Source organism: Numenius arquata, chromosome 16 (assembly GCF_964106895.1).
Source record: "Numenius arquata chromosome 16, bNumArq3.hap1.1, whole genome shotgun sequence".
In the NCBI taxonomy this organism is placed as follows: domain Eukaryota; kingdom Metazoa; phylum Chordata; class Aves; order Charadriiformes; family Scolopacidae; genus Numenius; species Numenius arquata.
This window is the reverse complement of record NC_133591.1, coordinates 6,410,472-6,436,935: the sequence shown is the minus strand read 5'-3', so window position 1 is coordinate 6,436,935 and position 26,464 is coordinate 6,410,472. Positions and strand designations below refer to the sequence as shown.

Genomic DNA, 26,464 nt, shown 5'->3' with positions numbered 1-26,464 from the left:
CTCAATGAGCTACCAAAACGTCCTTTGAGATGGCAGCAATAAGGGCAAAGCAGGGCTCTACAGATATCAGAATAGATGTGTGCATATATACGTGTGTGTGTGTGTATTTAAAATAAATCTTTTTATGCTCTTTGTTCAACTACATTATCAAAAAGAGGTTTTAAATACAAGCTTATGGGACTACTAAAGAGGTGAATTTATGAATGTATTCCTAACAAAACACACTCTGCAAAGCTTTAATCTATGAATTGTGACAACCTTGGACAAAATGGATTTTTAATAGAATATAATGTAAACTGCCTGAAACATTGTGATAAGGAATTTTTTTAAAGTAATGCACAGACAAGGCATGATGCACTCTGCATGAAAGGAGGAAAGGTCTTAATTTAAAGCATTTTAATGAACACTCAATTTGCGTAGGGAAATGTGAGAAACGGAGATGAAAAACTCACGATAACGATAACACTGCAGAGGGGAGAAGGAGAAAGATTAGAAAAGTAAGCAAATTTGAAAAGGCTCCAGCCGATAATGCTGGCTAAAAGGAATGCAGTCTGGATTACGAACATGTCACAGTCCAAAGCCACTGTTCTCCTTGCAGGCAGTGTCTGTCAGTGGCTCTTATCAGAGTTGCACACTGGGAAAGAAAGAGCAACCGAAGTGCAAAGCAGTGGAGAACAGACCTCTCTCTGAGCTAAGGGCATCAAGGAGAGTCAGAGATTTCAACAAACGCAGCTGGGACTTGCTGGAGTTTCTCACTTTCACCAAACCTCCCAGAGGTGCGCCAGCCCAGCCGGCTTGCAGGGCTGTGGGGCTTTCTGTCCCCTCACAAAGCCCAAGGGAGGTTGCAAAACCACAGCACACCCAGCGATCTCTTCCTTGGAGAAAACTAGCTGGGCTCAGGGGCTCTGTCCCAGCTTACACACTTCACTACTACCAGCGGAATGCCGGGCAAGTCAGCAGAATTAAATTATTTCCAAGAGAGAAAAAATTATCTTCCCCAAGGTAGTTACGATTCTGTTTACTAATAGCTTCTGCTCTGCAATGAAAGAGATTGATCCTGCACTCTCATTCATACATAAACTGCCTTTAATGAAGCTCCTTGAATTACTAAAAGGAGGAACAGATGAATCAGGTCTAGTGACAGTTTTGCCACATTGACCTTTATCGAAGTAAGTTCAGGTCTCTGCTCATTTAAATGAAACAGCAGAACCCCCACATAAAGACTTCACATTCTTCAAAAGAAACAAGAGGGCTACCATTATGACCAAAAAGACAAATTAAAATAAAGATCAAAGTTAAATATTTACTCTAAGCACTACAATATTTGCAAATCTGGAAATGATCTTTCAAGCAGTTTCTATTTGCATACTTTAATTAACCCAAAAATATTAAACTAATCTCACAAAGGAAAGGGTCAAAGTATTAATTAACTTGAGATTCGTTGCTTTTATGCAATTTAACAGTTCAACACAAAGCAAAAATCAGTTTTAATAAAAACTAAGTTACTGTGACAGGTATAATTTCATGGATTAGTGAAACCACGTACAAGGCAATAAGTTCCAGTGTTCATCCTATTTTTTGTCTAACTTTAAGAATAGTTGTTTCATTTCAATAGAGAGATTCCTCTGTAACACAAAATGAAGTTAAGTTTTCCTTTAACCTCAGCATTTCACTTTCAAATGGATGGCTTTCCACCTTCCTCTGAACGGAACAGAGGTCACCGTTGTTCCAGCAAAAACCCTGACTGCAAGGTTCAGCCGAGAGCAGATACAGCACAACTTCCCAGATCAGCCGCCTGAGCTAATTCAGGTTGAGATTTCCCTGCTGGAGCCATCGTGTGTCATTGTGCAGCTCCAGAACAAGCACGAAGGTTCCCCTCCGAGCCAGCATCTCTGCTGGCTGAGCTCTCCCCACACCACAGGGACTCGCTTGCTTCTTTAACAGCTTTTGGAGGGACTAGGAAATCTTGCCCAAAGACAAAGGATTTGGAAACAAAGCATACAGCGCCAAATCCAGCTGTCAGAGCTCTGCTTTATCAGTATAATAGCCCACGAAACCCCAGAAAAATAATGATGGAAGGTGGCTAGAATTTCCTACATCACAACCTCAGAACTGCGATTTTGACAAAGGTGCTTAGGAAACAAGAGGCAACTCCCCCCACCTCCTTTTGTTGTTTTTTTTTTAAATGGGGAGCAATTGCATGAAACAGCTAATGAACTGAAAGGTTTGCCTGGCCTTTCATGCCAGAAAACTCTGTAGCACTTGACTTAACCCGAGACACTGAGCAGGGAATCACCTCCCCTCACTTCACACGTTTACAATGCAAATCTCTGCGTCCGACTCAGTCGCCTCCACTCTGCAGCTTTACTGGAGAGAAACAGGCACTTTTTGCCTGCTATTGATCAGGTCTGTTTTACACATCCAAGAGGACTCTCATCCTAACAGTGCCTATTTATCCCTGTTGCTAAAAAGCAAACCCATGGATAAATAGCTTTCACCTCAACACTTGTATGGCAGGTACCCAGAACTAGATGGGATTCATTGTTCCTCAAATACAACTTCAGAAACTAAACAGAGTAGAAACTCTCTTTGCACTCCAAACCTCTAGCAACAATCTTCCTAGGCCTAAATAATTACTAACAACCATTTTTTTCCTTTGCAGGAGCTTTCAGAAAAAGATGAATGCAAAAGACTCCTCAAATAAAAATTTTGACATAAAGTTTTGTGATTTCCTAATTATGATACAATTTGAAGCTAAATTTATGCACAGTGTACTTTAAGTGTAGAGAAACTGCATGATAATGGAGAGAAATTGCTTGTATTGTAAAATACATAGTTCTGACTAACAATGTAAATTTCTCATTACCTTTGATATAGCTTATGGGAGCATTACCATAACAAACGCACGCAGCATTGATGAGACAGTTCATAGACACTCATAGGTGTTTTGCAGCAATAAAGAATAACACTTAATAGCTATTACTTTCATAGCTTTACAAATAAAGAACACAGCATTGTCCTATATTGCTCTCAATTATTCTTCATACTTTTCTATTTTAATCCATTTCTTTCCATTGGGTCTTTGGCAACAGGAATTCTCCTGCTGCCCTCAAGGTGCATGAAAAGCAAACGTGAGCCTGCACTAGCTGGTTGCCTCCAGTTTAATTAGATCATCCACTTCCAAAACTCAGAAGTGAAACAAAAGGAAAAAAAGCTCTCAACACATCACCTACAGCTTTTCCAAGGAGGCTGAGAAGGAAAAAATGCTGCTATTAAAAGAGCAATATGACCCATTAAAGAAGCTATTGTATGTCTCAGCATTTTAGCGAGGGTTAATGCACAAAAGTGCTTGGGGGCTTACCTGTTCTCTGCGCTGGGGTCGTTGTGCATACATGTGATGGTGGCAGTGGACTTTGCGCTGTCCGTCTCTTCTTGGACCCCCCACTGGTCTGCATCACTGACTCTGATGTCCATGATCTTCACACCTGGGGCTGTCCTAATTCTGTTGGGGAACAACAGGGATTGCTTTAGTTACAGATCTCCTGCAAACAAATCCAGAGAAGTAAACAAGGAAGATGAAAGAAGAAATATTCCCTCTTCCATTAGTAACAGACTGATACATTGCGACTCTAAGTCACTGTGCTTTAAAAATATAAAACAGGTCCAATCATTTTAAAGAGATGAAGTATGAGTTTCATTATGTGCAAAGCCAGTTAATTTTCAGCTTGAACAATGTGGAGAGAATAAGAATGCTTTCTGCTTCAGTGGCACCAGTTTGATACAAATGAAACAGATGTGACTAAACCTAGGTTGATTTAATTTGTCGTGTCTGTCCTGCAGTTTAAGATGGAGAATCAGAGAACTGTGATATAAAATACATCCACCTGCTTGCAAACCTTTGGGAGTGAGGTGCCTTTTAATATTAGAATGATCTGCATGGAAAAAATGTGTTTCACTGCTCAAAGACTACAATGCAGGAAGGAGAGAGAAGGAAGAAGTTATCCTAGATCCGGGACTGAGGGATGAAAATAATTATGCCACTGCACTGGGATCTATCAAACTGGGCACGTCAAACTCTCGCTGCTGAAAAGAACAGGATGCCGACATCAAAAACCTTGATTTCCTAAGCATGGCTAGAGTCTGAAAGCAGTTGAGAAATTGGTAAATGTCACTATTCTCTGGCTTAAAAAAATTTGCTAAAAAATAAGTCCATGCTCCAGTGGGGCTCAGTGTTAGGAACAGATTGCCAAGGAACAGGAAACAAACTGCTTTTAATAGCAGGGACTTCATTTGTGCAGCTTGACTCCTAAAACAAGCCTGGGATTTCGATAGGAGTGCTGCAAATATGCCTGGAGAACAATTAGGCAGAAAGCAACTGCTGTAGTGCCACGTTCACCACTACTGTGACTTAATTAATTAAAAGCAAAGCCAAGAGGGACCCCTTAGTTGTATGGTGGAACGGAACAGCACTGCTGAGACTTGAAGCGTTACTTAACAGTGAATGGTGATGGATTTGCCCCGATGCCTCGTGGCCTCGTGGTGCTTATGTTACACTATTAAGAATTTCCTTTAAGTTCCAACTGAGTTCATGGGTTTGGATCAAAGTAACTTCAAGACTCAATGGGTGGCCTTTTCCTCTGAGAATAAATTAATTCATTCTGCTTTTATGATGTCCTTATTTTTGCCTTTAAATCTTTACTGACTCAACGGACCAAATTCATGCCTGGCATAACCAACTTCAAAAATGTTTCCTGTAAGGAGAGAATTTCACTTGTTATTTTTCTAATTGTCTCCTTCATGTTTCTCCACAGACATTCATACCTCCAAACAACACATCTCAAAGCTTATATGCCCCTTTCCTATCATCTCCTCTTCTTTTTTCAGAGGAACATTCATTTATTCTGTAGTAATTACATGGGCCCAAATCATTCCTGCAAGATAACTAAATGGCTTCATTTCAGACTGACTTGTAATTTACATGAGACAGAGAATTAGGCCTTCAGCAACGGATTCAATAATTTTTTTCTTTAGACTTAGTCCACCACTCTTGAAAAAAAATCATTAGGGCCTCACAAAAAAACCCCAAAACAAACAAACAAACAAAAACCCAACCACCACTTTTTAAATTTTCTCTTTCCCAGCCAAAATTATATATTTTTTTAACAAATTCACCTCCCCACCACCCCCTCAATTTACCATGTTTTTCCTTGACAACATGTCTGGAAACCTCTAACCTGATTTTTCACCCAAGTCAAAGCCATGATTAATTAAAGACTAATTGAAGGGCAGGAAATGCTGGGCAGGGAGAGGGGGGAAGGAGGGCAGGACAGCTGGATTTCACCCATGATGTCAGGATTCATCAGCCTTTTTCCATCTGTCAGAAGCTTGTTATGTCCTCCTACACAGCTTTTGCACTATGGGTATCTTGACTCTGCAGCATTTACTTTTTTCTACTCTGATCCAAATCTAGCACGTCAGTTTACCCCATCAAGCATGAAAAGGAACATGGCACAATTCCCTGCCACACCTGAGCAGGCTTTAACCATGCAGGAACCCTGTGCAGCTCCCTCTTCATGGAAGCTGAAGCTGCTGCTCCTCTTTACCCCCATCAGTGGTCCCCACCCAGCACAGAACCTCAAATATCCAGATATATCTACACGTCTGGCTGTTCCAACCTCTCCAGACATGCTGCACCCCAAAACACTGGCACCCCTCTTGGGCCAACCCCTCAGCCATGTCTGCCTTCCTCAGCCAGGGAGCTTTGCTGTTTCTTCTCTTGTGCCTGAATACAGCTATGGGATGCTCTCTGCCTGTCTGGACAGCAGATGAGACTCTCCCAATGCCTGTCCTGTTGGCTCACCACTTGGCTTCCCCTTCAGGGCACTGTCCCTTAACAGGAGGTCTTCTGGTTTTTGGCAATGCTGTCTTGTTGAGGGTGCCTACAGCTTTTGCTTGCTGTATATCCACTGTCTTGCTGGGTGAGCATCAAGTGAACATCACATACTCTGCTCCCCAGCTACATTTTCCAAAAACGTCTCAGAAAGCTGCATTTTAGGAAAATTTCCAGTCTAATCCCCTGCAATGCATCTGCTCCGGTGGGCTGAGACAAGATGTCATTTTGCATTTTTGGATATCAGTAGAGCCAGAAAGGTTGGAAAAAGGAAGAAACTGAATTCAGCTTCTCACTTAGGAAAAGTCAAGAAATTCAAATTAAACCAGCCTACATATGGGAGATTCGAGCCTACTATTCTTCAGATAAGTGATTCATATCTTTAAATCTGCCCCCAAACTCCACAGGCACAAAAATCGTTGTAAGTGTTGGGGACTGAGGCTTTGAAAAAGAGTAAGAAATTCTTATCAGAGCTGACATTAACTGGAGAAAGGATGGTGAATGGCCAGTGTGTGAGCCCAGGAGCTGGGTTTCTTGCCCTGCTCTATGCCAGGCTTCAATTATAAGCTTGGGTGGATCATTTAATTTTCTTATCGCTCCCTTCCCCACATATAAAATACTGGGAAGGGCTGCTCTTCCAACTCCAAGGGAGCTGTAAGGATAAATAGAATTGCTCGAGAAATATCTGATGTCCTTTAAATTTACCACCTGACAAAAATTCTGCTATCTCTGGACTTGAAAATGTGGAAATTATCTACTGTAGTATTTCACAGAAGCATCACCCAAGAAGTAACTGCTACCATTAAGATGGCTTAATTCCTTTTTTTATAAAGATAATTGTGAAATGAAAAGGGGGAAAAAAGGAAAAAAGGAACAAAACATGACATCCAATTGGAAATTTGAATGTCCCAAAACTGACATTGCATTTCCATTAAATACTTGCTTTCTGAAAAGCGGAATTTTCAGACAGAAAACCGTCCTGTCAAAAAGCACATGACCAGCTATAAAACATTACAGCTTACATGGCATTTCGATAACAATTAGCAGAGAATACTGTGAGAATACAATGAGATAGGAACACTGAAGGAGCTCACCAGAAGTTAGCCTGCAACACAGCCTGTATCATAAATGAGGTGATCACTATTTATTCATAATACTCTCTTCTTTAGGGGTAGAGGAGATCCAACAGAAGTGTGACACCCTCGAGCACTGCCTTTCATGACAGTTGTGCCCATAAGGTTTTAAGAAGAGGTATGGGGGGGAGAAGTACCAAAGCTATTCAGAACCGGGAATCAATGAAACAGCTACTTCATGAGCGAATTTAGCCCTCTTCTCCAGCTATAAAGGCAGAATAGAGGAAACTGCTTTCAATTTAGACTGCAGAATACATTTGGTATCCCTGGTGGTGTTTTTTTCCCTGAACAGAGTGTCCTCCATTTACTGTGGAATATAAAGATGGAAACATGATAGACTGAATGGAGCGGGCAAGCAGAAGCGTCCCCAGCCTGCCAACTTGGAACACCCAGAAACTACTTTAAAATGCAATCCCAGCCTTAAATGTATGTGACCCCGTGAATTTGGCTGCTCTGAACCTCTTCTTTCAGTTATTACAACAGAAGGAAAGGAGAAGGTACAAGTAATCACCAGGGCTGGAAAGTAACTTAAGGGCTGCAAGAGGGATTTAAACAGCTGAGCACTTAGCGGAAGTGGGGCAGGGACTTCCACTGCCTCCCAGTCAATTAACTGCAAAATCTGAAAGGTAAATTCTCTCTTGCAATACACCGCCAGCAACACTCCCGGCAGCAGTAATTGGGAAGTAAAATCTTGGCAAAAGGAACTTTAAAATAGAAACAGAAGGAAAAGATATTTAGGAAATAAAACAGGAATGTGCTCACAGCAGATGGAAAATGCTCAAAACTATGAGAAAAAAGACTTTTTCAGGGCTATTTTAGAAATCCTCTATCTCTTTTCTCCCTCCTCCTCTCACACACCCCCCCCCCCCCATTATGGGGGAAAACATGATCTGAGCTAAATTCATTCTCAATGACATACTAATAATAACGGTTATGATAACAAATTTCATTTGTAATTTGCAACCATTTCTATATTCAGCCCTTCAACATATATGTTTAGCTCAATTAAAAATAAAATCATTATCCTTCCCCTACAGGAAATCCAAGCTGTAGGCCAGTTTATTTAACTTGCCTAAAATTATACCGTCTCTGCAGAGCCAGTATGAGGGTCGATACATCCTGATTCCCAGGCTTACACTTCGGCTAGACACCCCTACCCATCTTTAAGACCTAACCAGAGGAGAGCTGAGTAATTCTGAGCCCTCACAGAGCATTTTACATATTTGAAGAATTGCACAAACAGCAGGCAATTAGTTCTGAATAAGGTCCCTGGGGAGTTTCTAGTTAAAATACATGTGTTTTAAGATACATTAATCCAAGCACTATAAATTAAAATAATCACCGAATTCAGACTCAACATCTGGGGACTTTTAGGGTGTGGGTGAGATGGGCAATGTTTCAATATAGGAATGAATAGAAGCATCCCTGTGTAGGAGGAGGAAGCAAGTGGAGTTTGCTGGGAGATATAAGGAGAAGAGGGTATGTGATGCTTAGTTGCCACATCCAAGTGCATTCCATGGCATTTAGGAGAGAGCTACAGCCAGGAGTTTGTTGGTGTGAGCTTATAAAAGAAAAACCATTTGTGAAGCACTGGTATAGCAGATGGAGGGCTGAGGTGGGACCAGACTTCCCCTCAAGAGAGGCACCATCCCTCTCTTTTGTGTCTTCCTGACCAAAATTCTCAATGGGTAATCCAGAAATATGAGGAAAATGAGGAGATGCAAAGTCATCCAGAAAACACACGGCAGAACTAGAAATTACACCTAGAGCTGCCAAGGAATATTTTGATATCCTCACCACAAACCCACCCAGCTCTCCTGCTCCCACTGTACACTCACTAATAACAGACAGTATGTCCTGCGACACCCATGCGAGATCAGTCTGTGGGCAAATACGCTTTCTGCAGCTGTGGGCTTGCAGTATATGTGAAATGAGAGTGCCCCACCCAGCAGATAATCATCCTGCACATCCTCACCTCAGTCAGATTTACAGCAACTCAGGGAATCAGGTTCTAAATCTTCATAAGCTAAGCAACTGTTTATTTTCTAAAGTATTTTTCCAAGAACTTCCCTTTTTTGTTCTTTTATATTTTAAAAGACTTGTTAGGGATTTATGTTCAAACTACTTCCCCATCAAATTGTCTTTAAAATAGCAACACTAGGCCAGCTGTGTTTGTTTCCGTGATTTCATATTAGTGTCACTGTAAGTAAAGCCATCTTTCTAAGTATGTGAAATACACATCAAAATACACAAAGATCCTGCAAAGATCCAAGCCCTCTCCAAAAGGTCACAAGTGTAGAGGCACAAATATTATGCTTCTTTATGATAAAGTAAAACAAGCAGCCTGCAAAGCCCTGTGGAGAGGTAGATGGTAGCCAGATGGCAATGTGGAACAGAGGGCAACTCAACGCATCAAACAAAAGGAAACCTCAAGAAAAAGGGTTTAAGAAATGATACTAGGGGGTAAAAAACTCCACGTGGCCCTGGTAGTGCCAGTGGCGCTAGGTGTTACCAGTGAAACAAGGTGGGAACTCACGGTGGGACCCAAAAAAAAAAAAAAAAAACCATGTTTGCCCTTGGGAATAAAGACACCTTAATGCTTAGAGATAGAAGCAGCAACTTCCAAAGTCAACTGGAGTTTTACTTAAGATTTGACCTCCTCATGTCATCCATGCTAAAAACTGCTCCAGTGACTGCCCTTTCATTGCAAGCCCAATGCATAATTGGCCCAAATTTGTTTTCAAAACAAGACATGGATCTGCTGTGCTCTGCCTGGCCTCTTTTCCCCCAAAATGCCTCCCCACCGCAGGGCCAAAGGTCTCTCAGCCGCCACTCACCCCGTGGAAAAGCCCTTTCTGCATCTTGTGACCTCAGCACTCTCTCATCTTTACACTGTATCAGGAAATCTGCCTTTCCCTCCCTCTGGTATACGTCAGTTTCTCTCTGCATCCGTTATTTTTATATAACCTTTTGTAGCTGTCTTATTTAACCCTGTCAAGCATTTCGGGATGCAGTTTCTATCAAAGCAGTTATTACTGTCGTACATCAGAATATCTCTATCCAACATGTGCTCAAAGAAGAAAGTCAATGCCAAAGCCCCGGGTAGGACAAAGCAGACAAAAAGAGGTGCAGTGAGCAATACAAGGCAGGAACAAAGTTACACAATGGACATGGTGGCTGACATGAAAAAAGCCCAACAACTCAGAGAACAGAAAGCCATTTGAAATCATGGAGGGGATCAATGCTAACGATTTAGAATGATACAGTTACCACCCTTCTACCCTAAAAGGTGAAGCTATCAACCTATTTTTTTTCAGCCCACCAAATGTTTCAAAATATGCTAAGCATCCAGCTCACTAGCATATTGGATTTTGAATAATGAAAAGAGTAAACAGGATTTTAATTTGGATTCTGACAGTAAAGTGCTTTCCATGTGATAAATTAACTATTAGGGAAGACAAATTAACACAACCTACCCTTGAGTATGATGGCTTATGATTTTGAGGAAGCTTTTACAGAAGCATGATGAAAATAAGGCAGGATGAAAAATAGGAGACGATGATGGGGGGAGCATTTTATCAAAATCCTCCCTCCTCCTTTTTGTCAAACTGTATGTATAACTTCTCTAAAAAAGTGCAGCAGATTTTCTCAAGAGCCACCCATTTTTCCTAAGAATATCTAAACATTTTAGGAGAGACCCTCAGCTGCTCTAAATCAAAATCACAAGAGATTTATGAACTCTATAGCAATTTTTTAATATTGAAAATTTAAATTTCACATCAGTGAAGCAAGGTCAGAAAAAAAGGAGTCACAGCTTATGAATTTTTTTGAATGGGAAGGTGTCTCAGAAACATTTTCTAGATATAAGACTATGCTCATAAAATCATCAAAGAGTCCGAGAACGCCTTCAAAGCAGTCTAACATCATGTTATATTTCCATATCCAATGGAAAATTCCCAATTTTTTGCCAATTTTTTTAAAGGAAAGAAGACATTTTAAGATTTCATCTTCATATTTCAGCAGAAACTCTATTTTTCAATCTGCTCCCTCTCTCACTCAGGTAAGCAAATAAAGCTTTAAAAACCAGCAGAAAGACATTCTAATTGGCTTAAAATTAAAGCTATTAATTTTTATTCTTATTTATTCCTGTCACAAACCAGACCTGTTTATATGGGTTTCTAACACTGCTATGGAAACCTGAGAGGTTCTGAAGTCTTTATGTAATATGAGATGAAAACACCATCTCCCACAGTGAACATTGTTTTCCTTGAAATACGTCAACAATGGAATTTTGTCCCTCTGGGAGAAAAAGGGTTTCCAGGCACTGGGGCAGGAGACATTGGGTCCGATTCTATCAACTCAAGGTAGTTTATTAACCATTTAACCGTCTGGGCAACTTCAAAAGGGGAATAAGGATGTTTACCTTTGCTTGGAAATTCATCCAAGGGGAAAAAAAAAATACTACTATTTCTATGGAGACACTGTGCATTTGTATACTTAAATATTGTGAGATATTGTATTTCAATATATTTCTGTAATTTCTCAGTAGGTACTTAAAACTGTGGGTGAAAGAATTCTGTAGCAATTGGCATTATCTTAACAAAACTAAAAGCCAAAATTTGAGTCCACCTGAAAACACTGTTTTGGCTTTGACATAAAAATTACTTTAATCATAGAGTAAGCAAATGTGGCTCTAGATTGTGCTGAAAGCTCTTAAATTCCAGCAAACTCTCCATACCAGGAGAACAGGTCTGATGTTTAGATTGCCAACCCTGGCATCCCACTAGCATGCCTCCAGTGGTTCCCACTACACCAGCGTGGGCAAGCAGATCAGGGTCCTCTGTCCTTTGCCTGCCTGGAGGGCCGGAAACACTGCCCATAATTTGCCAATAAATACATAATTCCTAACTCTTGCTTGACACTTTATACTTTCAAGTTATCCAATAAACATGAACTAACCATTATTACTATTGATCAAAAGGAGACAGCAGGTCTTTTTACAAGTCTAAATGATCCTTGTGCTACCAAACAACTCATAACATCCCCTTCTCATTAGGATGCACCACCAGCTCACACCGCAGCCTCCCCTGAAAGAGGAGAGATATTTTCCTTTCTTCCACTGTCTCCGTTCAGTTAACTGAGTGGTGATGTGTTGATCATTATTCAAAGAGCTCAAGAGTGCCTGCTGTCATGTGCCCTTAGACATCTCCAAGAATTGAAGTATGTGCCCTCTTCTCTCCAACACAACAATCTGTGGTGTACCTTCTCTGTAGAGAGAAGAGGTAAAATGCTGGAGTGGTTTTCTGTAACACATGTCTACAGAAGAAAAATCAAAGCCCACTCAGTCTCTTCAACCTTTCTCTGAAAGATCTAAAACACTCAGACTATGTCCTTTACCTTGAGACCAATGCAATGCTATAATAGATGAAACTCTTCCTTAAAGTACAGGAGAAAATGCATTACCAAGTCTTAAGGTGTCCAAAGTATTTGAACTTGAAATTCTTGCAATCATGCAGAAACACAGCTTTGAAAACTATAATGAAAAAATCAAAGTAAGTCAGAGGTTTCCTCCTGCAAAGACAAAGATACTTACAGGTTTCCTTTTATCGAAAGGCTCCTTTCAGAAATCAGCACTGCAAAAATGTTTGCAGCCTGAATAGAGTTCAGGCCTCCTGGGAGACAAAGAATTTTTATAAAGGGGTGTTTTTCTACCTCTACAAGTGAAAAAAAGCCCTGAAGGTCACAGTTTCTGGAAGCACCTAAACAACAACAAAGTAAAAACTTTCCATTCCTCTTCCTGCAAAACTAGATAATGAGCTCCACAGCATTGTCTTGGTCAGCACCGGATGGGGGTTTACAGCATTAAAAATACTCCATCAATGTGGCAAAGCTTGCTCACCACTTTGGAGAGTCATACATTTCCTGTTAAGGAAGAAGTTTATTAAATACAATTCAAACTAATATGATTAATTATCTTTTACCAGACATCAATGCATGTGACTTATATCAGAAAAACCTTCCTGGGTTGCTGCTGAGTACTACAGTCAACTCTGAAGTCTGTTGTATTCGTCAGTTTGTGGTACAATTCCTCAGCTCAGGGCAGGTTGTCACTGCAAATCCCCCAACTGGCAGATGCCCAGAGGAGGCCAGTGGTAGCCAGTCTGTGGCTAGTCTTGAGATAGCATGTGCAGTCTAGCCCAAAAAAGTACATAAGGGAGGCAGTATGCATGCACTGAATGGGGTCTGGCCCTGACCTTCACACTGCTAACATACCTCTTTCAATGGTTTAAAAAGTACAAGGGAGATGACCAGCAGTGAGGTTGATGGGACAACAATACATTGGTATGTCTCCTCCTCTTAGGGGATGAGGCTAAAAGCAAGAGGCAACTCAGTAATGGTCATTTTTACCTAAAAGATTACTTAAAACACTAGTAAAAAAGTAAACAAACAAAAAAAAACCACTAAAAAGAGCAGATTTTTGAAACGTATACAGCTCTAATTTCTACTGAAACCCAACCCAACCCTCAGCACATCCAACAATTGCTTAACAGCATGAAGTGGTCTTTAAGGGGTCTACCATACATTTTTCCATGCTTGCTCAATACTCTTCATAAAAAAGCAGCACAGAAAGTGTTGTTACTAGGATCTCCACTTAGGCTGTGGCAAGGAGACATTGACCTGAGCACAAGTTAGACGGAAGAGGGAAAAAAGCACAGCAATGAAAATCCTTCCAGAATTCAAAAGGCCACAAGAACTTTGCCTGAACTAGTAGCTGTTGTTTTTATTGGATTATTTTATGGGGTTTTATGTTGTTTAATCGAAGAAAGAAAATGGATGCCATAAAATATGCAGAGCTAACTGGGGCTGCAGAGTACATTGCTGAATATTGCTAGTAATGCCATTTCCCCTTCACTGTCAAAAAATAAAAATATCATTCTTTATATCCCTGTCACATGGAACAGCGGTCTTCTTGTGCTTGCCAATCAATCATCCCGGAGTGCACCTTTACCTTGAGTAGTATGTGCTAGGACAGTGAATAAGGAAAGCTCAGGAAATAATCTCCCTTTCCACAAGATAGAATTCAATTTCCAGTATAGCTCAGACCAGTACTTTTCTTGAAAAGGTGGCACCATATATTACAGCAAAAAAGCATTTTTCTGCTGGTAGTGAAAACTTTAGCGAGCATTATGATTATGTGGTTTGTACTCCAGGCACCAATGACCACCAAGCAGGTTAATAACGTGTGAATTCTGATGAGAACCAGCCCTCCAGCTGGGATAAAACATCAAAGACTTTCCCCCCCCCTGTTTTTCTTCCATTCTCCATTCTGCTTTCTTCACCATAAGATTTTTTTTTCTAGCTGCAGACAACAATTTTCCAAGATTCTCCGAGAGAGTAAGCACTTCATAGTGAAATTACCCCCCTCTGGTGCTCGGTAGCCCTAGTTAGCCCTTTGGCCTCTGTCCCAACTGGCTTTTATCTTTGACAGCCCCAGTTTGCTTTCTTAGTGTGGTGCTTCTCAGAAGCTTTTTGAAGACTCTCTGCAGGTAAATTGAGCTTTCACCACTGACTCTGAGTCACCCTTTGGATTTGCAGATTTGGCAAGGATTTTGCAAGTCCCAAGCTTTGTCTCTCCTCTGAGCAGAGCTGAGAAATGTTGTGCAGCAGAGGCTGGCTGGGTCCAGAATCTACTGTAATAAAGTCCAGAGAAAGCCCCACGAATGGATGGTTCCAAAGCGCTGGATCGATGGATTTGCCTGCAATATTTCTAACCGTGAAGACAAAGAGACGTTTTTTCCCCTCTAGATGCCCTAAAGCTCCAAGGCCCAGCTTTTGCTCTGCAGATCTGGCCAAAATACCATTCTGCGAGCTGGTGCCTGACAGACAGACCCCGGCAGCCCCAGAGCCTGAGATGGGCAAAGAGGTCTGGAGGATTCAGCCCCAAAGTCTGTTACTCACAGTGCTGCCGCAGCTCAGAGAGCTTATCCAGCCTTGCAAAGCTGTCAGGAAAATTTACCAGCCACCGCACAAAAATTGCTTGCCGTTTACCACAGTGATTGATGGTAATGCAAGAAACTAATGGCATTTTACTTGCCTGTCGAAAAAAATTACTCACCCTGGGCCAGCAGGATTGGGGAAGGATTCTTTAATCCTTGCAGCAATTTTTAAATTAAACTCTAGTGTTTGCAGGGCTGTAGACCAGTCACAGACAGCTGCCTGCTTCAGGATGGATTCAAACATGATAGAGCACATGGGCAGATAGGTCCGGCATGGCAATAAAACAGAGTGAAAGGCAGCTGCACACTGTGCTTCTGATTTTTTTTAAAAAGTTTACAGATTTCAGGGGACCAAATCCATTTCCAGATCATTAATCTCTAATAAAAACCTAGGTCCTAGCACTGTGGATGTAACAAAAAGTTGGTGAAATAACAGGACAAAAAGGCCATAATCAAAATTGGAAGACAACTGATCTAAGCAGTACAGGACGGTGCTCCCATTTGGTCTATACGTGCAGAAGCGTATAGCAGTCTAGAGGTCAATTCACTTCCTAAATCAGTAGAGTTGATAGGATCATTCCCTCTGTGGCTTTCGCTTTCCTTCCTAAAACTAGTATTAAACGTTCCTTTATCCTTTAGCATTTTCCCTTTACCATTGCAACTGGTCTGTTTGCCACCAGAATGGCTCTCGCCTGGTTCTACCTGCAGTACTGGCATTCCCTCTGTATGGATGGCAGATCCTCCATCACGGTTCAGTCACATCACCCTTGTTAAATGAGCTACTTCAATAGTTTGGGGGCAGAGAACACTCATTCACTACTGGCAGGTCAGAAGTCCTTCACCAGGAGCTGATTCTTACAAGCAGTAGCACAGGGACTCCAACACCAAGTACTGCCCCTGGGGAATTTCAGTTAAGACAAATAGCAGGGGACATCGCACAGTGTTTTTGAAGATAGGAATAAGCCTCTCTCACAGTTTTGATTTTGGTTAGCCTCTGTTTTCTTGACCAGCTTCTTGATTCAAGCTTCTATACATCCTCAGAAAACTGTTGAAAAATTGTTTCTGCAAAAGGTCACAAACAAAAAAGGAGGAGCAGGAACAATTCAAGTTTCACGGAGGCTACACATACCTAGGTGATAGCTACTAAAAAGCCACTTAAACTTTCAGCATTTTAAAGTGTACACTGTGTAATAACAAACACTCTAAAAACAGGCTTTCCCACTGCGGGAGTTGGGGGGCACTGAATCAACTACTTATAAAAATGGCTACAATCCTTTATAATATATTCAGTGGTTTTCAGCGAAAAACAATCACAGTGAGATACTGTATCCCACTGAGCATTAAGCACTTCCCATTCCTGTTCTGCTTTTTCAATTCTAACTAGTCCCTAACCCTGTTAGTCATGAATTTGCGATTAATGAGCCTTGTTTAGAGGATGTGAATACTGAAATTGTTCTGATATATGGGCTCTAACCACAGAAAGATGATCTAATTCAGCGAGGGAATCTGCTGTGCTTAGGGGGGATTCCAAACCTTCAATGAAGGAAATCAGCTGTTAAGCCATTTTAACAAGGGGCAGCATGCTGTGCTCTCAGCTCCATGGTGCCACGCAACGGTCTCACAGCTTGGCATCTGGGGACAAAATCATCTTCATGTGTTAAGGATGCTTAACATCTGCTTGTAAATCTGAGGCTGGTCAAAAATGGCTTTGACTGTGCGGCTGGGAGGATGGTGCAAGTGCGGGTTTCCACCAGAATTCTTAACTATGAGAAACATGCAAACATTCACACACACTCTGTGAACCTAATACGGCAAAGGACCAATAACCCAGGGATAAACTAATTATGACTAGTTATGCTTGAGCAGGAAAACAGCAGCCGTTTCTCTCCTGCTTCAAGGAGACAAGTAAAACAAGTGCCTTCGTGGCTCTTCTTCCCGGTGCCTGGAAGGGAAGAACTGTCCCTTGGGAGTCTTCCTCTCCCAGAGTGTCCAGAGGAGCAGATTTCCTCCTCAGCTGAGGACATAGGGACAGGCAGGACAGCTCTCCAAGTTCAGGCTTGACAGCGGGGCTAGAGAACACCCTGTATGCAGCCTCATCAGCCCAGCCTTCTTGTTGACTCTAATAGAAAATATATTTCCCAGGCCATGAAAAATCTGATAAAACAGTGAAAAACAAAAAGATAGTATTTTTAATTAAATAAAGTCATCCATCACATGCCCATCAATACACAGAAATAATTGCAGAATTGCAGGGGAGCTGGGGGGTGGGAACAAGGGGGCTCAATTATACTTGAAATGGTTTATAAAATGCACCAAGATGGAATAAGTGTTCCTTGTTCTGCTACAGCAGTCACTTTCAGACATATTTCAGGAGGCTAATCCTGGAGACCAGGAGATTAATTCCTGGAGACAAGCCCTTTTTCCCCTCCAGCTCCTCCCCAGCTCTTCAGAGAAAATGACCTGGTCTGATCTTAACACATCTTGAAGAAGACAGAAAGATTAATTATGCTCCTCCCTACTTCATCTTCATGGCACATCTGAGCACCTTCTACCGCTGCGAAATCTTTATTTCCAGGGTCCTTTTGAATGTACTGCTGAGATATTCAAAGACTCATTAAACCTAAGGGGAAGTCCCATTCACCCAGACTTAATATGGGAAGGAGGTGGGGGAGGGAGGCTTAAAGTTATCTTGTGCTTAAGTTAAAGAGACAGTTGGAGAAGATTTATTCATAAATCAAACTCTTCACCCTCAAAGAATCACCTAGCCCTGTGGCACTCTGCACACAGGAGATGCTGCTGGGACTAAAGGGCTGAGAAATGCAGCCTGCTCCGATGACTGGGTGACTCTGGTTGTTCCTACAGAAGGACCAAGAGATGAAGAAGAGAAAGCAAGAAATTTGCCTTATATTTTTGTAGACACAATTTTGCGCCTACAAATCATGATTGTTTTCTAATTGCAACAATAACATCAAGTTAGAACTCAGCTTTCAGACCAGTCTCCCGCGAAGGTGGTGTTTGTCGGTGTATCTATGTCGATAATTGCAATTATTTCCTCCAGCAATTAGTCACTATATCTGACCTTATCCTGAAGTCAAGTACCGAGGCAATACAGTGACAACATCTTCTGTGCAAGTAATTGCTGATACAAAACCTTATTCTCAATTACTAACGTCAATAGCTTGTGGATATTAAAAGCGAAGTCAGTATATTACTGGGGCTGAGATTGCTTTCTAATCTGATAGTTAGGCTATAAATTATCAGATTCACTGATGAAGGGCTCAAATTACAAAGGCACCATTAAAAAAAAAAAAATCACTAAATATATAGATGACTTTGATTTTAAGTGGCGTTGAAAAAGTGCTCCGTTCTTTCCTGGTGGTGTTGCCTTCCTGACTTGAATCTTCACTGTCAAGCTATCATCCTCAATTAACTTCAAGCATAACTATTTTCAGGTATAACACTCTGCCTGCCAGTATAGCAGTAGACTTCAAAAAGTGGGCCTCCGAGCTATAGTATAAAGCTCATCTATCAGAAATACCAATATTATCCTTCTTTCTTACTTTTTAGAATTGTGAAACCTCAGCAGCACAGTTACAATCAAGGCTGTACTTACTCCTGGGAACATTTACCTTATATTCACGTGGGGAAACCCTTTACAGACCATTCTTGCAGTTAAGATCTCTCTCTGCAATTTTACATGAAATTAAGTAGCTAATGTCATACACGTGGTGCTGCAAAGACTAAATCATGACATTAAGGGAAGTCAAGGTTCAATTTCCCTGCGTGCAGCAGGTGAGATATATGCATTGGGAAAGGCTAGATCTGGAAAATGTAATAAACAGTCACAGGTGAATATAAAATATAAATGCAAAATGCATTTCTTCATATTTATTACATCCTTTACATCTAAATCAGGCAGATTTCATTCCACAGATTGAGACCGATCTGAAGTAATTCAGTGGGAGGCTGGTAGTTGAAACACAATCACATTTCTAGAACAATGTAATTACATTGAATTTAATGTGATTTCCTGCCACTGGTTTAAAAGTGCAGCCTCCTCCACATTCTCGATTTACACTGAACATGACACTTGATGTAAGATTACTTTCACGTAGTCAGGTAAAGCATGGCATAAGGGGAAAAAGTATGTTACAACTCCTTGAATTTCCCAAGACCATCATGCAAAGATGTCAGTCACAAAGTACCAGTAAGTTCAAATCTTAAATTTCTAGGAAGATGCTGTCTCAGCCAATGACCATTGATTTTAGATTTCATTTTCATTAAATATCCCACAAGGAGCAGGGAAGGGAAGGGAAATTTACTCTCAGCAGAAGAGTTTTCAGGTTTTCCTATGTTGTATATGCTTCTGAGAGTGCTATATTAATGACTTTATAAAAAGAACAGGCTAATAAACGGACACGAGAGATCATACCCATCAAGAATAGCTAGAAAATACTGGTGGAAAAAGTAATTGCAATCTAAATGCAGACAAAGAATTTGAATCTTAAACACAAGGACAAAGGGCTGGAATTTTATCAAAGTTAGGAATAAAACAGCGCAGACACTAATATTCATTTAGTTCCTACAAATCAGTTAAAATCTGATCTGGAGAGAGAAAGCGTGTGAGCCAATGTGTCAGGAAAGCCCACGCTGCCAGCCAAAGCGTACTACATACGCAAAAAAAATACCACTAAGCTTACAGCTGATCAGGTGAAATCCTGCAAGCCCACCTGGTATGAAACAGTTCAAGTAACCTCTGTGCAGAATAATTTCAAATAGCAACCAAAGTTGTAAAAATCGAGGCCTATTTACAATTGATTTGAAAACAGAAAGAAAAATTTTTAAATTGATCAAAAATGCTATTTACTGCTGGCAGTTCATTTAGCTTTCTGCAGAATGTTTCACCATTTATATTCCTTCATTGAAATAAATAAGTATTGAAATATAATGGATAATGAAGCAGAGGCTAAAACACAATAAAAGTGCATAGGATTTTTTTTTTTTTTTCAGCAGACCAATATAAGCTTGAATTAAATAAAAGTTTAAAAGTAGGTTTTAAAGCTAGGGACTTTTATGAAAAGTAAACGAACAATAGATTTAAAGCAGTATAATTATCGATGAATCACAACACTATGGAAATGGCCTTGAAGAGCTCCAAATGCATTACAAACTGCAGAGAGGGAGGGCGAACAAGGTAGAAAAAAGCCCCTAAAAGAAGCCAACGCTACAGCCCGCACACATATAAACCACCCTGCACTTATGTAGCAAAGTCGGCTGCATTTAGGTTATAAAGCTAAATCCTAAGATTCTTCCTTCCATGGAAGTTTTCTTTGGCATGGACAAAACTGGAAAAAATCTCAGGATACAAAGGCTGGCAACAAACCAAGGAGGAGACCTCAGCACCTTCAACTTGCTTTTCGACACTGTTGGTATCGAGCGCTGCTGAACAAAGCGATACGTTGTGAAAGGCTCACGCAGCCAGGCGCTGCTATGCAGAAGTGGCAGCAACGAATGCAAACGTGTTACAAAAACCAAAGACCAGAAAAGCTTCATCTGGGAAAGGGTGGTGTGTATTATTGATGGCTCAGCAGCCAGAAGACTTCAGCACACGGAGAGGATAATGGGTTTGTCATCTCCCTGCCAGAAAAGGACTTGAAGAGGGTTGAAGAGAGGCAGCGTTTCAGCTCAGTGCCCACCCTGTGACCTCAGTGCGGGGTCCCGCGGTGCACAGCAGGGAAAGCAGCACCAGCTCAGCCCTGACGTCTGCCTGCCACAGCCAACCCCAGTACACTCAATCCCACTCCACATCCAACACATGCTGTATCTCAGTCCTTTCTTCCTGAGCTGGACAAGCTTCCCAACAGCCTCAGCATTCCTAGATTTCACATCCTTAACAGGGTTTCTTCACAGAGCAAATACATTTGCAGAAATTAATTTCTGGCTGCAGCTTCTTGTAAGATACCCATTTCTACACTAGGCAGATTAGCAGCAGAGCCTGCTAGAAGCTACAGTCTTAATCAAAACCAAAAATGTACTAAGCAGGTTTTCCCTTTTGTTTAGTGAAAAGCCTACTTTCTTCAAGGTGACTCAAGACAAGAGGCAGTTTGCTTAAACAGTAAGAGATTTGCTGGACGACAGAAGGCCCCCTTTCTCATCCCTGATCACTTTCTGCAGCTCAGGAAGAGAATTCTGCAAAGAGTACGTGGAAATACAACAGAGGAGTCAGGACCCTTATTAGGTTAAATCATGCAATTGCAAACCAGGACCAACCAGATAGAAACACTGTGATTCAAACTTGGACAAATATGGTTAGAAACGAGACACAATTTGGCTATGGCAGGATTACCACTACATTAGCTGGGACGCCCACCCAACTATTCGGGACTTTCATTATGGCGCAAAAGGACTGTGAAAGTCTCTGTTCACCCAATCACCACTACAACAATTACATATTCAGATTTCTTTCTGGAACAAGCGCAAATTTGCTTTGATTGACTGACAGTTCATCACTTAATACATTCATAGCATGTCAAGGGAAAACTTGACTGAATTCACAATGCTGTACTGATTGAGTTCCTAATAGGAACGGTTGTCAGAAGGACTTGTAAGGATAACTTTCAAAATCACATTTGCTAGTTGGTAGAGGACTTTGTGCACCCAAGAGCCTCTCCACCTACGTGCAGGACTTTCTGGGACACAGAGATGGACAGCCTCTCTCTCTCCAGTTGCCATCAGCCCGTGACATGGCAGCTGGCTGCACCACACCGATGGCTGCATAATACTTTTTCTCCAAAGTCCTGCATTTGAGACATACAGTTGTGGAGTCAGAAAAAGCTTTGCTGGAGACTCATGAACAAACTGTGGAAGAGAAGCTGGAGACCAAGTGAAGGGTAAAGCTCTTCCTCACCCCTTCCACCCAAAAAGTCCCCTGAGTACAAACTACCCATCCACAGAGCTTGAGGGTGAACAGAGGACACAGGAGGTGGCATAGCTGGAGGTCAGTGTCTACCCTTGCTGAAAATGGGGAAAGATGACAAGGAAAACAGGCACAAGAAGAAATTCAATTTAAGTTTGAGCCCCTGGCAATGCCCCAGCCCCAGGAATTGCTGCCTGCCGTGCAATGGGCACCTTCCTGCTGCTCTCAATCTCTGCCTACAAATGGAAAAAAAAACACCTGCAGTTTCCCCTGTGCTCCTGATCCCTCCTCTGAAATTTTCACATTTGTTTAGAAAGGTCTTCAAGATATGGCTTTCAAATGAACCTAAGCATTTCAAAATTCTTTTCCTTTTCTGTAGAGACCTCTAAGGCCCTTAAATAACCTACCTTCAGCATTCATGACGTGGGCAAACAGGATCCCTGGCTGCCTTCACCCTGTTTTAATTAGACAAAGAGTGGGAAAAAGCAGTTCTCTTCAATACTTAAAACCAAACAGTTTCAAATAAATATTTAAAGTTGTCCTGATTGTTAGATAAGCAGCTTCTGCAAAGCAATTGCAAATGTCGCAATTGTCTTGCCATACAGTTGCCAGCAGCTGGAAGCCGAGATACCCATTTCAATCAGAAATTTTCCATTTCGAATGCATTTGACAGTTTGTTCGTGGTTAGAAGTGCTTCTCAACACGTGAGCTTTCAGAAGACTGCAATGAGTGAAGCACAGGTGGCTTTTCTAAAAGCCCGGGTTAAAGCACAGCTTTCTGTAAACGTTCCTTTTTGTAAGTAAATAAATAAATAAGAAAAGGTGCTGTGCCATACCTTCTGCACTGCTATTAGGCAGTGGAGAGGCTCCTGCTAGACCAGACAAAGCCTTCAGTCAGTCCCACAGAATATTCACAAACAAATGAAAAGAACAGCGGGAAGAACTGACTTAAAGAAAAGGAAAGTAGAATGAATGCACTTTTAAGAGTAATAATATGCAACAGCTCCTTGTGGTGTTGAACGGACAATACTATTAACTCTTTTTTCATTACAGCACTTCAACCATTTATACACATTTTTCCACCTAGTCACTACCTAGCTGCTGTTAAAATCCATCATGAGCTATGGGCCAAATCTTGAGGTCCCCACTCAAAACCACCATTAAATGAGTTCTTAGTATGATTTTTGCATGCTTGAGCATCACAGATTTTTTTTTCCTAACTGATACCTGAAGAAAGAACACAGGAATTGTCCCCGATCATTACCATAATGCTCTCATGTTTTCCACAATGCCACTCAAAAGCCTAAAAATATGGCATAGAAGCCCTGCAGGGAATTAATGCAAAGTGTCTGCATTTGTATCAGGAACCAATTGCTGAGAGAAAGACAAAGGCTATTTGAAATAAACCTGGAGGATGCATTAGTAGAAGCACTTCTGAGCAACTTGCCATTTAAAGCACGCATGGGACAAATTCATCTCGAGAGTCACTTCAAAGGGAATGGTCCGTAATCAAAATTAATCACAATTAATTTGGCCCTAGGTTTCTACCACTGAGAGGCAGGCTCCCGCAGTCAGAGCTGTGGGCAGCGGATGGCAGAAATCACATCCACAGTGTCCACCTCTGCTGACATTGCCAATTCTTCTGCTATGCTGGTGCCATCGTAAAATGCTGCAACAGGATTCAGGCCAAATTTGCTTATCGGCTCCGAACCATGAGGCCAGCCAGCAGTATGTGCTGAATGGCACTCTTTTTGAGGATGTCATCTTTCTATTTATATTACCTAATTCTTCTTCTCCAACTCCCCGTGGCAAACCAACAGTTGAAATCATACAGTATAAGCTAATAGGGTTATATAAGTGTCCATTTGCTGTACATATGCTCTCCCCCCTAAGGCAAGTGATCACCACAACTCTGTAGCAGGAGAGGTACACCTTCCATTTTTGATGTCTAAGCACATCAGAGGTGCTTTGGAGAGCATCTCTAACCTGTGTTGGAGAAGGATGCATGGGTAGCTGAGCGAGAAGCAGGCAGCAGAGAACGGCCACGGAGGCAGAATCAAACACAAACAAGAGGTGCTTCATCTCCTGCCCCTTGTCTCCCTCATGAAACACAGCTACACTAAAACAAGACAGAGGATTCCAGCTCCGTATGTGGCAGCTTTCAAGGTACTGCTGAACAGATACAACCCTCAAACTTTTTGCCCAGATTTAATTCCTTGATCTGCCTGCACAAAAGCAAAAAACAATCCTTGATACAGAAAGAACAGCTTCCCTTCCATGTCTCCTGATGCTTCTCATTCTCCACCAACAATATTTGCGTTTTCAAGCTAATTCTACTCTCCGTCCTCTTCTGGTTTTCCCAGTATCACTCTCCAACTGCATTTTTGTGACACAAAGGCAAAATAATTTACATAAACAACTAAGCTGTTTCAAAGTAAACTGGGTGTATGGACATGGACACTTCCTTTGTTTCAAATACATTTGCCTTGCCTGCTTACACTGAAAAGAAAGAATATTGACTCCTGTAATTATTAATTCCTTTATCCTTCACTCCAAGGTACGTAAAAATGGCATAGGCCCTATAACATGATGGACTTTTGGCCCCAAATCTCTTGCTCTCTGGAAGCATTCAGGGTTTAAAATCTCAGAAAACATGTCTAGGAAATCTAAAGCCATATGACATGAAGTCTAAAGTATGCATTTTACTTATGCACATCCACATTTTTTTGTTTGCTATGATCTACCATTAAACTGCTCTCAAATTCAGAAAGACTCATTTCTAGATACAGTTTGAACTTTTCTCCAGAACAGTACGAATACACAACCCAGTAGTCATGGGGGCTTTGCTCTTTTACACATATACCTACTGTATATACATAGCTTCTTATTTTACCCACTTCATAAGATTGCTGCTGTTCCCTCCTTGGCAGTTTGGAGGGCACAGATGCTCTGAGCTCTCAGGGAGACTCACACAGACAGCAGTGCCACTTCCCAAACTGGCTACTCCCTTCAGTTTTCTGGCCAAGTCCATTAATCAGGCCTGATCTGGGGAGTCTGCATGTGCATGTACTGTAAAATCCCCTTACGGGGCACTGTTTTCCATCGAAACGAACCTTTGCCAAGCTCCCCCATGGCACGCCAGCCACGAAAAGCAGACAGCAAAAGCTAATGGGGCCCCACACGAGTCCATTTGCCACACATATGCTATGTATACCCTCAGGAGTGGGTCCCTGCTTCATCGTGTGACGGAAGGCAAGGGACAGCCTCCCGGCTTCCCACAGTCCCTGTGCTGCATGCACAAGTAGAATTGCTTTCAAATGCCTTTGCGCTGCAGTGTTGCACTTCTGTCCATTCCCCTCCCTGGCAGACTCGGCAGCCTTCTCAGAGAATTTCTCTTCTCTGTTTACTTCCTCCCAGCAGTCGCATCAAACAGACGTGTATTACCTGGCTTGGAAACTTCTGCTTTTATCCTCCAAGTGAAGAATTGAAGTAGTTACTATGCATACATTTCTGAATGGTCTTCAGTGAGAAAATGCAATGTTCCTATTCCAGGGAATAAGATAATTACTTGCTTTTCAAACTTCCTGTTTTTCAAGCTGACAAAAGCTGCTGTTACAAGTGATAGACAATTTTTAGACTGAAACAGACCTCCCAGTTCTCAACTACACTTTGCAGTGGTTTTGAATATTGTTTGTACCACCATTTCCCTCGCTGATCTGCCATCGATGACAACATCTCCAGTGCGGTCCGTAGCCAGTTCCAGTTCCCCCAGCAAACAGAAGCCTCCAATTTGGGGTGTAACATTGTACTTCTCTTCCTTCTCCCACGGCAAGCAAAGCCTGGGCGCCTGGCTCAGATCTTTCTCAAGCAGCAAACTACCAGCTTCAAAGCAGCTACATCCTATTAATGCTGATGTATGTGAGACCTTTTAAAAGGCCTGGGGAAGACATATTTCACTTTGTTGAGATAAATTTAGACACCAGAAAGTATAAAGAAGAGGGAATCCAATAAACTATCATTTATCTTTCTTCTTCATTTGAATAGAGCTCGCCAATATATAGCACTACGGTTTTACCCTCATGCCAAGATCTGCAAATTCAGTTTGCCTAGGTGTTCAGTCATGAGTTCAAAATTGGTTCACACTGTCCCTTCTCCCATATTGAATGTGTATTCCGGGAGGAGAATCTTCCCAGAATATAGTATTATCACTCCAAAAACACTCCAAGTTTTTGCACCTAAGTTCATGTGACATGTACTCAAGATACATGAAATTCAGCAACAGCAACTGGAAATGTTGGATTCTTTTCTGCAGAGCACTGACTGCCTCCTGCCAGCAGACAGTCTTTACTGAACTCAATGAAAACAAAACAAGCCTGTGTCAGGCTCCAACATCACAGAAAAAGAATGAGCCATCACAGCAAATGAGGAATATGTCGTTTTCTCCATCTTTTCTTGGATGGTGAAACAGAAGCACAAGTAAAGCAAGCAAATCACTCAAGGCCACACCAAGAATAGCACCAAAATCCCCA

The 26,464-nt window shown here is 41.5% G+C and overlaps 1 protein-coding gene across 1 annotated transcript in view; it reads right to left on the bottom strand.

The window, feature by feature from the left end:
- Positions 1-26,464, bottom strand: part of TMEM132B (transmembrane protein 132B) — a 250,861-nt gene that overhangs the window by 138,017 nt on the left and 86,380 nt on the right. Inside the window, exon 3 of the mRNA XM_074159500.1 lies at positions 3,362-3,502. Coding sequence (XP_074015601.1) covers positions 3,362-3,502 — 141 coding nt within the window. The remainder of the gene's footprint in view (positions 1-3,361; positions 3,503-26,464) is intronic.